General features: G+C 36.9%; 1 protein-coding gene across 8 annotated transcripts in view; it reads right to left on the bottom strand.

The window, feature by feature from the left end:
- prom1a (prominin 1a) overlaps nucleotides 1-15787 on the bottom strand; it is a 44979-nt gene that overhangs the window by 15602 nt on the left and 13590 nt on the right. For 6 of the 8 annotated variants that reach the window (XM_043257454.1, XM_043257455.1, XM_043257456.1 and 3 more), the window contains exons 2-7: nucleotides 10791-10849; nucleotides 9650-9676; nucleotides 7756-7961; nucleotides 512-632; nucleotides 303-366; nucleotides 135-224 (exon numbers count right to left, since the gene is read on the bottom strand). In XM_043257454.1, the coding sequence (XP_043113389.1) occupies nucleotides 135-224; nucleotides 303-366; nucleotides 512-632; nucleotides 7756-7961; nucleotides 9650-9676; nucleotides 10791-10849 (567 nt within the window). The remainder of the gene's footprint in view (nucleotides 1-134; nucleotides 225-302; nucleotides 367-511; nucleotides 633-7755; nucleotides 7962-9649; nucleotides 9677-10790; nucleotides 10850-15787) is intronic. The other 2 variants (XM_043257452.1, XM_043257453.1) reach the window with 1 other exon arrangement.

The raw sequence follows: 15787 nt of genomic DNA, 5'->3' as shown, positions 1-15787 counted from the left end.
CCACCAAAAACAACGTATTGAATATCCACATTATATTCTCACGTGATATATGATATATTATGATAAATAGCTTTCCCAGCAAAGGTGAAAAAAAAGAAAAGATAGAAAAAAAAACACAAAGGTGAGTGACATACTTCCAGTCATGCTTAGAGCCGCATTGAGGGCGGGCTGCACGTCTTTTCCCAACTCCTCATGTATCCTTCCACCCAAGATCGCACCTACATCTGAAGAAAAACCACAACATGAGTCGTCACCTCAGAAACACCTTCCATTCCACTCCAGATGGCCGATAACACACTTACTCTCCAGGTCATGCAGCACATAGTGCTTCACGGTGTCATACTTGGAGATCAGGTAATCAATTTGCTGCAGTTGAGAGAACACAGCAATGTATTTACCAAACAGAGCACAAAAACATATACTGGATGAATACTTCTGCAACCAAATATAATGATATCTACATCCATCCGTCCGCCCATCCCAGTGTAATAGTGCTGGTAGTATTACTCACTGCAGGGGTCTGATTGGCGAAGGTGTGCAGGTCTTTCAGGTTACTCTTCACCAGCCTCCTCATGCTCTTCAGCTGAGAGCTCAGGTTCTGATTGGCTGCATATGCACAAAGGACACCTGCCCTGATGATTAAAACAGAATGGTTCAAAGCGCACAAAGTAAACCTTGCTTGAAAAACAAGTATAGGAACGTATGTGAAAGAACATGCATGATTGTGATGGCCAGTAGAGGGCAGCACTACAACACAATCTCATGTTCCTCACAACGGTTCTCTTTTCTTAGGATACTTTAATTGTTTCGCTTTGGAAATGTTCTCATACTTTTATTGAGAACTAAGAGGCAACATCACACTGCTGCAGGTCTGTACAGGAAGAGAGCGCTTTTGTTATGCAAGTCAGTGAATACATCCAAAGGAACCTTCGTCTTACACAGTTAGAAAAGAACTTCAAACAAACTATGGTGACTGAGCTCTCCTTAATTAGACTGAGAGACACTTCAAGGAAAATCCAGCCTTATATTAGTACCTATTCATGACTCATGCATCCTAATTGGGCTGCGCTCTTGGCTACCGTGGGAGCCACTGAAAGATGACAGCACCATCAAAAAAAGCCATGATTGACTTATGCAACAATAGTGGAAACAGGAAGGACTTTTGTGACATTATATCAAGATGAATCATGCTCTGTTGGTTTTTGAGCATAAATATGATGAATCTGTGGGTGCTGGTGTGAAATGCATCAATGCTTTCACACACTTCTGCAGGACAGAATTTATCACAGCTAGCAACAACGCTAAAGATAGATGAACATGTGGGGGGATGCAAAATACTTCCTTTATAGACAACTTTAAACCGTTCCAAAATATATGTACAACTGAAAGTGCTCTAGAAGATGAGCCTGCGTATGCAACTATTTTATTTGATAACACTAGCTGTCCAGTTTATTATTCTCTCTGTAGTCAACACAGTTTTTTTTTGTTAGAGATGTACTATGTTTAATACATGAGGACCAAGGATAAGCAACACACAGAATATAAGAGAAGTGTCTCCCTTTCAATTCATGAGGGGCTATTAAAATGAATTGGTCACAGGATGCCGAGCTGACAGAAGAGGAATTTACTGAATTACAGTTTTAAGAAATTTGACAGACATACAAAGAAGAATTTTAATCATTCAAGTGTAATCAAGTTTTGTGACAGAATATGAATAATTTCATAAACGTAGACAAACTTACAATTTAGACCTGAAAGAGCGAAGAGCACACTGATTTTAAAATTGTACACATAATGAAATGCTGTGCTTTGTGTGTCGCAGAATGGTATTAGGGTAAGAAACAGACCACAGACTGATGGAGAATCAAAATGGGTGGCTGGCCACAAAGCCCTATTGTTTTTCCTCCTTCTCACCCCCTTATTCTCCATGTCCTCCTCTCTCTGTCCGTTAAGCTGCTATCTGCTCTGCTCCGTAAGGTCAGGGAAAACATAGCAGCAGTGAACAAAGAGGCTTTGAAGATGGCAAAGTGCATTCCACACAGAGGGCATTGAGATGGTCTAAAACTCTGCAGGGCACCTCATATGCACCAGCAATTGATAAATATAAATGAAACTTAAGAATTTGCATTTCTTCATTAAATCTTGCTTTTAAAAATGGCTTTGAGATCACTTTGGCATCATCTAGACTTAGTGGCTTGGGTTGGTTGAGTGCACTGAAGAATGTCTCTATAGACTAATGGAGGCAGGAATCGCGTTACTCCCACAATGATAGCTGTATTTAGCTAGACTGGACCCTGGGGCTGCTCCCACAGCGTCCCTGTCTATAAATGCCTCAGTGGGGGTTTGAAGAGCAGGGTGGGGGCGAGGACCTCCTTGACTTCCTCTTTATACAGAAGATGACCCACCGGGTTTGATTTCGCCATGAAGGCGTTCCAGGTCTACCTGTTGATTCCTCTCTGCTCAACAGACCTGTAATGCGATCGGCCCACCACCACGACACTGCCAAGCTACTGACCCAGACAAAGACAGCCACTGTCGACTGGAAAATGAGGGTCAGACTTATTTTAGAAGGCAAGATGGAAAGGATACTTTTAACTAAATACTTTTTAATGTTGAACAAAAAAAACAAAAACACAAGCACTGCGATTCAAAAAGGTGATAAATATGACACTAATTTGTATATTAAAATGTCCAAGTACAGGGTATTTTTTTTATTAAGTATCTAAATGCATTTGTAGTATACTTAACATTAGAAAAAGCATTAAAAATACATAGCATTTATTTATTTTTTACTAGGGGTATGTGAGAATTTATGGCAATTTTTTGTTTACATATACATTTCTTTAAAAGTTCATTTCAAATTAAACAACTGGAAAAGGATAAATTGAGCTAGATAAACAGTGTCCAGCATACACAGGAACCTTCAAAAGTCGAAAAGCATCTCTGGAAGGTCCAAAAGACTTTAAAAGGAGCTATTTTTGAACTTTGAAGAAAGAACTTAATATATTACATTTTAGGTTTGATGAAAAACAGAAATATAAAAAGAATACAAATAAGTAGTGTCCAAACTTTCGACAGGAAGATTTATAAAGCAGCACATTTTCAAATTAGGCTCCAGACTGTTCCAATATTCTTGAGGAAATCAAAATGTTCCTTTTTAAAGTTCCCACAAGTTTCAAGTTGAATATGTTTGTGGAAATGGAAGCGGCAAGCCCCATGTGTGTGCAGTGAAAGTAGGCCAGATCGGGCGGGTAATTGAAGTGTGAGACAATCATTTCTCTTTTCCATTCATGTGTAGGACAGAAGGAGGACACATGATTAACCACACAAACAAAAGCATTCTCTCTCCATTCTGTACACTAAAATATTGTAGGCGTTTTCTTTGAGCTGAATATTACATTTAAATACTCATTATCATTGTAACTGACAGAACACACTCTTCAGACTGACTGATTTACATTTGTATACAGTAGACTGTGGACATTAATATCTGATGATGGATCTATTTAAATGTTACTTTACATAAAAAAAAAAAAAAAAAAAAAAAATCACAACCCTGCAAATATACAGATAAAAGTCAAGTGTACAGCTTTGTGCCAAAAAGAACTGTACTACCACATGACGACTAAAACACATGAGCACACACACTTTAAACACACACACAAGAGAGAGTGTGACGCAGAGTCACATCAGGACATATTGTCACTGTTACCATGGTTTCTGTCTCTTACGCAAACACATTCACACATTTTACTAGATATAACTAGATATAGACAATCCTCAGGCACTAGATAACCTAAATCAGGGTTTACAGAACATTTTACCACAAGTGACTTCCTTCAAAACCCCTAGAACCCTATAAATCAGAGTGATTTTAATTTCCCAATTTCCAAATTCTAATTAAAGTACTACACTAGCCAAAATCCTAAAGAGAGATCCACCAATCAGAGTTGCCACTGTTACTATAGAAACTGCAAATGATTTCATCAAGTCTCTCACACTTCTCAACTCTTCACAGTCCTGTTTTTTCAATATATATATATATATATATATATATATATATATATATATATATATATATATATATATATATATATATATTTTAATAGTTACCAGTAGGCTGTTGTTTTTTTACTAAACTGTTATAGAGGACTGAGGTGGGATTTTTGGAAAATAGAGCAATCTCTGGAGTATAAAATGTAAGCATTTACACGTGTGTGTCTGTAATGATTAATTACCAAGACTGAATCTCAATCTATCCATGCATTATAATATTTCAAGGCTGAATGGTCTGAAAAACAGGCTCAAAGACATTTAACAGCACAAACACTGTGCAAATGTAGGCTTTCTATGACTAAACGGGGTAATTTAATGAATGAAATGTGTGAGCACCGCACAGCCCAGCTGCACTATGGATGTCATGTGGGTTCACAGGCTCTACTGTATTAGATTTGACAGGCCGTCTCTGCAAGCTGAGCCCTGGGGTTGGCAGAGGAGCAGCGGCCCCGGTGACCTTCAGTGCCCTGAGCGCAACACTCCTTCTGAGCAGCAGCCGGGTTTCTGCTCTGCATCCAATCACAGCTAAGCAACAGTCAGTCGAGCGAGTCCTCCACCCCACGGGAACAACATATTACAAATTAGACCGCTTTAATATCTCAACTGTTTCTCTGAGACATCAATGTGATTAAACTGAAAGCAAAGAGACTTCTGCTTCAGATATTTCTCCTGAGAAACCTGAAAAGAGCTCAGTAAGCTTATGCCTTCTCTAGAGTTGAGTTGAAAGATCTCAACCATGTCTCCAACAGTGTGCCATCAAAACCAAGAGAGATTTTAATGTGAACTATATTTCCAAAGAACAATGATCTGTGATTCTCATTCGTGTCTATTTTTAAATTCTCCTAAGGAATTCACGAGAAAGATCTAAAAAAACCAAGAACCCCCCCCAAAAAACAAGTCATTTTAGGACCACAGCTGAAGATAATGAATTTAACGAATGAATCTGCTCATTTTAAATCTATGTAAACCCTTATGTCTTATCCATGTCAATGTAAAATTCATGGTCCATTTTAAAGATAAATTAACCATGAATTTTACATCGACATGGATAAGACAACTGTGTTAACATGCATTAAAAATGAGCATATTTATTAATTAAACTCATTATCTTCAGCTGTGGACTGATTAAATATAAGTACACATACAAATTTAAATCAATCTATAATAAAACAACAAGCAAAAGTGTGACAGCGTCATTATTTTTTAAAGGGCAGCCTTCTCCAGAATGAGGACACAAATTTACGTGTGCGGTCATTTGTAAATAAGGGCAATAGCATCTATTTTTAGTACAATGGCACATGACAACTTAACACCATTTACATTGTAAAACAGAAAGCGTTTAACGTGCAATGTGCGTTTTATATACACATTACCATTCAAACATATTATGGCTAGTAAGATTTAAACACTTAATACAGCAAGAATGTTAAATCGATCAAAAGTGACAGTAAAATTTGTTACAAAAGATTCTGATTTCACATAAATGTTCAAAAAAACTTAAAAAAAAAAACCGTATAGTAGGTTCCAAAAATGTTAAGCAGCACAGCAGTGTTCAACATAAGATTTTTTTATTAAGCACAAAATCACCTTATTAGAACGATGACATTGAAGACTATAGAAATGGCTGTTGAAAATTTTGTTATCACAAGAATAAATTAAATTAGAACAATTAAAAAAAAAAAAAAAAAAAAAAAAGTTACTTTGAAACTGTAATAATATTTCAAAATATTATTCTTTTTACTGTATTACTGGTCAAACAAATGTCGCCTTGGTAAGAATAAGTTATTCAAAAACATGAAAAATCTTAACAATACCACTTCCTAATGTAAAGCATATATATATATAAGAATATAATAGCATAAATAATAGTATATTTTATGTATAGTAATTTAGGACAGACTATCTTTTACAGAGTCACATGATTTGTAGCCAACTGATTATGGTTAAACATGTACCAAACAGATACGTATGCCAGTGATCTAAAGTTTGGAAGACCGTCTGACAAAGGCTTACAAGAACTAAAAATACAAGTAATTCACGCCTCAAGCTGTTATGTTGGCTGACCATCACACCATTGTGTTCACGACTGGGTTGACAGTGTCCCTAAGAAATGCTGTGTTTCTCTTAAGAGTGAGATGGCACTAATGAGGAATTTTCTTGTCATAATTGGGTCACTTCTTTAATTATTCATCAAGCCCAAATTATGCCCAATATTTTATGTGAAAACAGCAGGGCCCTGAGAAAAACGGCCTGAGTTTATCAAGCAATTATAATAAAAGTTTTGAAAAGACAAGCCAACGAAACTCCAGAACAAGTGCCCTGGTTTCACCTCGCCACAAAAAAATACACCATTCAAGCACCTCTCCAAACACATCAGGTGTCCAACTCATAATCTTGACTGGAGATGCTTCAAACTCAAGAAATTTTCCATAACCTCTCTTTGAGGGTCCTCTCAGAATAATCATGTAACATATGAAGGATTTTCAGCTAGATTTCTGAATAAGAGACTAGGTGGCGCCTGCCTCACATTGAACAACATTGACCCGCTTTATTATAGTGTTGAACAGAGGAATGTACAGAGTAGCCCCTGTTACAGCTTCATCAGAATCATAAAGAATGAAGTCCCAGGAGGTTTGTACATGAGGAGACATGCCCATCTCCAGGCAGCCAGGCTTGTGCTGTGGAATCTTTAATAAAGAGCAGGCCAGCTGAGCGCATAAAGCAGAGCAACATCAAACACTCCATTCAGTTTGCCGTTGCCATCCCGGAGCTCCTGCTTTTGTAAAATTCTGCTGTATTTCTTCCTGGTGTGTACGCTTGTCTACAATATGTCTTTGAGAACACAGTAAGTTTAGGGCAGGAAGATTAACTTCAAGCTCAGAAGTGTCCATGTCGAGGTCTTTTATTGAAATGACCATCAGCTTTGAGTTTGCCTTGGATTATTTAGGCTCTGTTCCAAAACCTACTAAGATGCCTTTGCTGTCTGCTACCTGCATTTTAAGTGGCACCTATTAAGTGACCAGCTTGGAAGGCTTCCACCAATAAAATAATAATTCTTAACTGATTTTAATAGAGATCAATGATAGGTTGTTGCTAAGTTAAGACAGATTTTACAAAATGATCATCTTTGTTTGAATGGGCCTTTACAGCATTAAAGGGGTCATATGATGCGATTTCAAGTTTTCCTTTGTTATAAGCTGTTATTGCATTTTTGGAAACACTGTGTTTCGTTGGGAAAGTGAAACTACTTTTTCTGTACTTCCAAAAGAGGACATAACTAGAAATCAGTGGCTAATTTGTATTTACAACAATGTTCTAGAACAGTTCAACACAAATATTAGAGTGTGTTCAGCACATTTCCGGAGAACTGATTCTTGACCTTGCAGAGTAGTCTATGCTGGCTGTGCACAGAGAAATGGAATTCCAACTCCGCAAGGACAGTCTGGTGCTTCTGACTCACAACCTTTAAATAAGTTACATTTTATTATTAAAAAAACCTGCTACCTAAAATCAAAACAAGTTTTCAATAGTGAAGGTTAGTGCTTGTTGCTTGTCATTTCTCCGATCACAAATGCAGACATGGCGTTATGTTTAACCTTAAACCGCAGAAACACATTGCATTACACCGAATTCACAAAATATCATACGACCCCTTAAATGCAAACACACATGCACATTTAGACAAACACAAAAACTTACGTGATAATGAAGGTGGTGGTGAGTAACAGTGTGGTCAGCAGTCCTCTAAGGCAGTCTGCGTTCTTCCTCTGTCTCTGATGCATCTCTCCTCCGCAGTTATCACAGCAGCGGCACAAACAAAAGAGAAGCCCCACCAGCGGTAGCAGCACGGTGAACAGCAGGCCCAGTGCCGCACACACCACAAAACCAAGCTCATAATAAATCACCTGCACACAACACACAATTCTAAAATGAACAATAAATGCAAGCAAACGTTTTTATTATTTGAGATGGTTCCTTGTGGTAAATAAATCTCAGTTATGGCTGCATCCAGGGAACCATCCATGTAATACAGGTTTAAAGTTTAGGTTTAGTTCTGTGGGTAAAAGGAAGGAAGGAGAGCCATGTGTGATTATTTTAAGACTACAATTACAATGTGAGCACTACTTGTACAGAAATGAAAGGAATAGTTCACAAAAATAGCTGAAATTTTACTCATCCTTCGGACATGCAAAATGTGGATGAGTTTGTTTCTGGCAAAACTGTGGATGGAAGACTATTTTATCCAGAAGTGACAGTTTGAAGTTAAACATGATGTATTTGTTTAAAACAAACTCCCAGCTTTTTATTTCAAAAGATGTTGATTACTGTGATGTATTTATCAGCTGTTTGGACACTCATTCTGATGGCACCTATTCACTGCGGAGCGTATATTTGTAAGTGATGCATTGCTAAATATCTTCAAATCTTTTCGGATGTAGAAAAACTTATTTACATCTTGGATGGCCTGAGGGTAGGTAGATTATCACAAGATTTTTATTTGCTGGTGAAGCGTTCCTTTAAATTATTATCAACCGTTTTTAAAGGAACACCAAGATATATTTAAATGAGATACAAAATATTTTCACGCTTCATATTTGAAAAAAAATGCAACAAGACACGGAGGCTTTTCAACTCTTTTTCAAGTAAAGCAAATATTCTTGTCTCCAAAGCCTTCCATTAAAGAGGCTTTTGAAGTGAGGGAAATTAAACCGTGCTCTGCAAAATTTCCATGCTGTATGTAACATGATGGAATAATGTTAAATGCTTTTTCCATATGTTGCCATTGAATCCAATTGCACACGTCCCGTGGCATTATGGACACTTCTGAATGAGCAAGGGCTGTCCTCCGGCTAGCCTGTGGATAAGCTTAATCCGCTGAATAAACCGGAGGCTTTGTCTGTCACCGAATACCCTCGCTTCTCCTCAAGGGTAGAGCCTTTCCATATTTAAAATTCTCTAAAAGTGGTTTTAAAAGCTCATTTCCCCTCATGCCTATGCAAGTAAGAACTGAAGGTTTTGTTTGAAATGACACAAAAGCTTAGCAAATAAGACTTTTATGAAGTACTTCACACATATAGCACTTAGTAGGGCATGAGGTTATTGACCATTTTACTACGAATGGTCATTCCTTCTCACTGACCATCTGATGTGCTTCTCTCCTATCAGCATATTTAAGCTTTAGACAGGTTCATCTAGGGACAACATCATCCCTGTTAGCGTAGTTACACTCCTCTTACTAGGTCATGGCTGAGCTAAAAATTGAGATAGATTAAAATGGGGAAATCTGTGTATCTGTGATTATCTTACCAATTAAAGAGATGACAGAGAAATGTAATGCCTTTTAATACAGGATGAACATTTTGAACATATTCCCAGGTTTAAAATTGTACTGAAAGTATATTGCTTATCGAAATCATTTAAAATCAATGCAATGTAGTGTGATGACATAACAACAGTCAAGATTAGACTGGAGAGTGACACTGAAACAGACATGAACGGTTGGGCATTAAAGGAGTTAGGTGCAACTAAGGAATGAGGGTGGTCAGATTGGGGTCTGGTTTGGCCCTTGACACTAACAGGGTGCACACATTACCTGTAGCGTCAGAACAATGTTTTCTGGCTGGGAGGTGCCAGATGATGATAGGCATGCAGAACAGCAAAAACAAAAAACAAAAAAAATACAGAACAGATGGTAAACAAAATCAAATCAACAGTCAAGCAAATGGCTAATAAAATCACTTAAGAACTAGAAAGAACACTTGTCATCTGTCATAGGAACCAGATCCATTTTGACAGTCCCAGATATTGAGCGAATCATGGATTTGGCTGACACGCACATATATCCATATTCTTAAGTGTTTTAGAAGCAAAACAGAATAAAACAGAAAATAATGAGTGAATATGATTATAAGTTACTAAATTAATGATGATCCTTTATTATAAAAAAATACTAAATTAAATTATATCTGCATGTAATGCATATATAGTTTGTGGACTACGTTTTAAATGAACATTAATATCTTTTTTAATTAACATTAATATTGTGAAATATTAAAATAAATGTTTATTAATATAGTTGAAAATGTAATTCATTTTCTGAACTTTCAATGGTGCTCCATAAACATGCCACATTTGAAAACAACAGTGCTGCTGGCCAATTAAACAGTAAAAACTAAAAACATTAACGAAAGTGAATTTTTGGAAAGTTTTAAATATTACTTTTGATCATGTGTCCTTGCTCAATGAAAGTATTAATTATTTAAAAAACAAACAAACTGTAAACTTACAAGCCCAAAACTATAACAAAATATAATATATTTTCCGTTAAACAGATATGGTAAACTGAGGTGGCTGTGTATCTCTCACATTTCGTCAAACAAATCACAAGAAATATCTGTGAAACTGATTCATTAAGTTTTGCCCCATATGTTTGTTTGTTCCCAGGAGTAAGATGCTGAAACTTCAAAGCAAGAGCTGTTGTTTAATTAAACTCTGTTATTAAAAGGCAACAAATAGTTTCTTCCTCTGTTTACTACAGGCTATAATGCCAAAAGCAATTAACAGCTCTTCCAGAATAAGCTCATAATAGGGCAAGGCTCTCTCCTTGGCTTTCAAACGCAATTAAAATATTGTTTCATAATAGATGCGCCAAGACAATGTCCCTGCAACTTAACTACGGTGGCGGAGCACGTAATCGCACTGAGGCTCAGGTAGGCACAGTCACATGCACTTACCTTCTGGTACTCGGACTGTATGGCTCCGAATTTATCCTTTGCCACTCTAATGACGAGATCTGCAATGACAGGAGAAAACAAAGTCAGCATGCTGCGGCCTCTTACAGTGCCGCCACGTCAGAACAGGTTACGTAATGTTATTCAACATCCTGCTGAAAAAAAAAAAAACACCAACAACGAGCCCACTGTGGATGAGCGTATCCCTTCAGTACGGGTTCAGTGTTTAGCCCCCAGCTGCCTCCACGATCATAATTACCACAATCTTCAAAAAATATCAGCTGTCTTCATACAAACAGACATCACAAGGTTTCCTCAGGGAGCGTCTGAGCAACGTTTAGTTGGGTATGAGAGCTTCTGTGTGACTGTGCTGATAAAAGTTGCATTATAATGCATTAAACACAAGATCTGGATTACGAGCAATGACAAATCAAAAGCACATTATTAGAATTAAATAGAATTCTCTGCTGCATAAAATATGTGCATTGTATTCAAAAACAGAGATTCAAGTTTAGTCAGGGATAGTACAAAGGGGTGGTGACAGACCACTTGTAAAAACGTGAAATTATATCGCTCAACGTCATATATATATATATGAGATCGTTAGATTTTAAGATTTCAGTCTTTCCCCATCTGACTGGACCATAGCTCGCAGTCCCTATCGCTCAACGTCATATAAAATGATATATATATATATATATATATATATATATATATATATATATATATATATATATATATATATATATATATATATATATATATATATATATATAGATAGATCGTTAGAGTTTAAGATTTCAGTCTTTCTCCATCTGACTGGACCATAGCTCGCAGTCCCTAGAAAAACAACTGTCTGGGGACACTTGACAGCATGATGGTCACAAGTGAACTGACTTTCCTTAAAGGGATAATTTACCCAAAAATGAAAAATCTGTCATCATTCTTTGTTCTCTGTTGAACACAATGAAGATATTTCGAAGAATGTAGGTAACAAAACTGTTGCTGGTAGCTGGTTGATCCTGGAGGGCCGGTGTCCCAGCAGAGTTTAGCTCCAACCCTGATAAAACACACCTGAAGTAGATAATCCAAGCTCTTATTAGGTATACTTGAAACTTCCAGGCAGGTATGTTGAGGCAAGTTGCAGGTAAACCCTGCAGGAAACCGGCCCTCCAGGATCAACTTTGATAACCCCTACCTTAAAGGGACTTTAATTCTGAATTGTGTCTGCTCCAGATCATCTCTTCACACAAAACGACTGGTCTATAGATCCTGAGGGTTCAGGTTTTCCATTCCCATAACACCAGTCTAATAACCACCAGCATACAACATACAGTACAAATCACCTGGATATAACATCACTAACAACAGTGCAGTCATGGCAAACATCACAGCTCAGCTCATCACAGAAACAGAGCAAATGTATCTTTCACAAGCATCATGAAAAAATAGCAGAATATCAACAACGAGAATGGGATTTAATAATTTAATGACAGTGCAACTAAACTGACCCTATAAAAATGAACAACTAAATAAATGTGATTTTTGTCGTCTAATGCAGGGGTGTCAAACTCAGTTCCTGGTGGGCCGGAGCCCTGCAGAGTTTAGATGCAACCCTAATTAAACACACCTGATCCAGCTAATCAAGTACTTCAGACATGCATAGTATATGTGTTTTAGCAGGGTTGAATCTAAACTCTGCAGGGCTCCGGCCCTCCAGGAATTGAGTTTGACAACCCTGGTCTAATTAATCTGTCATGAGACTGCAATAATATTCACAACCTCTTATTTTACAAATACATTTCCCAAACAGCCTGTCATAGAGTCACATCCTAAAACTGTTACTCATTAAATGCCCTGTTTTAATCAGTAATGTGTCACATTCATAGTAGGTCACATTCTAGTGTGTTGGAAACATCAAAAAAAAAAAAAAAAAAAAAAGAAAAAAAAAAAGGAGGTACATCCTCCATTTGCTGCATTGCAGGGATTTTGGTCCTTTAAAGAGTAGCAGAGAATCAGTAATGATAGAATTTTCATAAGCATGTTATCTCTATTCCTTCAGAGGAAATAGTCAATATGGCTATTTTTGAAAGACTAAACAAAACTAATATATATTTTTTAATAATCATCACTGTGTACCTGTAGAAACAAGTCTCTTATTTTTGCAGTAATATTGGTCTAATTGGCTTCATGCATTTTCTACAGAGACATCCAAAGGGTCCTGAAGGCCTGCTCATCTTCAAAGGCAGGCAGAAGCAGCAAGGTTTAGTGGATCACTTATGTGGCCATGGAAAAAAAAACATCACCAGTCACTGCATTAGCCTGTCTAGCTACATTTTGCTGGTCCCTATAAGTCCCTGGTTAATTAGCATGACCTTAATTCAAGGAAATACGTCTTCATTAAAATCCCTCAGTACATGATTGCCTTACTTTTGCATCATATCCAACAATGAGGAATTAATTATACAGGAAGGAATGACTTTCTCAAAGATATTTGCAGCCCCTAGTCATCAGGCCCAACTTTATTTTTTCATTTACATCAAAATATCCCATGAAAACAAATCTCGTGACATATTTTAAATAGAAACCATTAGCCATATTTACACACACTTTGGCATAATTAATATTATATATATATATATATATATATATAATTACATTACATTACATTACATTACATGTCCTACAATTTTGAGCTGCTTTTGATAATTTTTAGAAGGGTTTTTTTTGTCTTAAAATTTGTCTACATCCAAAAATATATTTCATTATTTTATGCTGGTCAAGCATATCATCAAAATTACCAAGTAAGAAGCATTTTACCACACAAACATAGCGAGAAAGTTCAGTGGTCTGTGGGCAGATTGGATTGTGGGTAAGGAATCAGTGGGGCATAGTCCTCCAGCTGTCGCTTACAAAAAACTCCAATTCTCAGCAAGAAAGAGAGGACAAAAAGGATGAGGAGAGCAGAGAGAGAAAAAAAAAAAGATCAGCGTGGAGAGGTGAAAGAGGAGCGAAGAAGAGAGGTTTCTTAAGGTTTGAAGTGTGTCTCTTCTTATCCTTCAGCGATCAATTGGTGCTGTCACATACTATAGTTTGCCTTTAACACTCACAAGTAACAAACATACACACACACACACACACACACACACACGAACAGAAGCATCAGAAACTGTCTGAAAACAGCCCACAGTCTCTAATTGTTATCCAACAAGCCAGCTGACTTCTTAGGGTACGTTCACACCGACAGTGACAAAACAACTGGAAGTGTTTATTTTCAATGAAAGATGGTGATTTGAGGTGACATGACCCGCAGACACCATTGTGGATGCAAAAAGGTTAAGAAAAGTTGAGTTGCAGCCACTTCCAATGCATTTAAATGTTCAATTTCAGTGAGACTAAATCAGCAATTCATGTCTTAAAATGCGAGGTAAATGTTTTAGTTTAACAAATAATAATAGTTACTTTTTAGTGGAAACATCCATCCCACCCGCAGCGGCACACAGACAGTGTCCAAGAACTTCATAAAGGCTAAACAAACTGTGCTGGCAGTTTCTCAGGCCCGATCTATTTTCTCATGGTCCTTTGTGATTACCTCTTCTTGTTTCTTTCTCTCTGACCTGGTTTGATTGGCTGTGCTTTCATTCATCTAACAGGAAGTAAATAAACTCCAGGGCTCAGTGGTAAACAAAAGAGGGGCCAAAGGCGCTGAATGACTCAAAATACCAGTGCAGAGAAGCACAACTCGGTGGACACTGCTACTCGATTCATTTCTTGGGGGTTACTTGTGGTAGCCTGAGGTGAAGACATAAACTGGTATTTTTTTTTTGTATGTTTTTCTATATTCGAGAGGGAAATCAATACTTTTTTTTCAACAGGGATACATTGTATTGATTAAAAGTGACTTATGTTCTAAAAAATTCTATTTCAAGCAACTGCTTATATTCATCAAATACTTCTCAATAAATGTAACAACGTTTCCACAAAAATATCAAGTAGTGCAACTGTTTTTAACATTTATAATAACAACAACAACTGCCACAAATAAGCATATTAATTCATTTCTGAAGGATCATAATATTATGCAGGAATAAACTGCATATTAAAATATATATAATATGCAATTTTACCTTATTTTTGCAAATTCAGACGTTCAGATGTTTTAAAAACATTAAAAATCAGACTACGCCATCATGTTTCAAGACTAAACTATACATTTCACCCAAAAATGAAAATTCTGTGATTTACGTCGTTCCAAACCTACAAAACCTTTGTTAATCTTCATAACAATTTAAGTTATTTTTGACACAATCCGAGAGCTTTAAATGTGAATTAAATGTGGTGAATAATGAATGTCTGATTGAGTCTTTGCATGTCCATGCGGGTTTGTTGTTCATCCACTGGCATGCAATGATTGCCACAGGGCTTGTGTGCGGACACAAATTCCTGCATATCATAGTCATGTTAACTAAGCTATAATCAAGATGTTTGCTTCACGTCAATAGCTTCATTCCTCTTTCCTCTCTATTCTTTAAACAGTCATTTATAGCAGTGGTTCTCATTTTTTGTCATGCTCCTCATTGAGAATGTTGTCAGTGTTTTTTGTTGGTAGATCTTCCTTGTTTAAACCCCCCCCCCAAAAAAACAACAAAAATCAAATGCATTGAATTATCATTGCCCTGAATGCATTCAATTTGAGTCTAGGACTAGGCTTAAGCTTTGTGTGAAACTGGGGGAATATAATAAAAACATAAAATTATACTTTTTTACCTGCAAAAGCAGATGTATAAGGAACAAAAGAAAGGTTAGAGTATCAAAGTAAATATAAGACTTCCACATGATTCTGAAGCCATACAAAACCTCTGTGTACAACATGAGGAGGAGGAGGAGGAGGAAGAGGAGGAGAAGAAGAAAGGTGCACTTCAATGTATTTTGTCGCCTTCAACACAGAAAATTTGAACATAAGAAAGTGCAGCTCTCACTTTGAGAACCACTTCATCATA

The sequence above is a fragment of the Puntigrus tetrazona genome, chromosome 14, assembly GCF_018831695.1.
Source record: "Puntigrus tetrazona isolate hp1 chromosome 14, ASM1883169v1, whole genome shotgun sequence".
Lineage (NCBI taxonomy): Eukaryota > Metazoa > Chordata > Actinopteri > Cypriniformes > Cyprinidae > Puntigrus > Puntigrus tetrazona.
The sequence above is the reverse complement of the archived record's forward strand: the minus strand, read 5'-3'. Positions and strand labels throughout refer to the sequence as shown.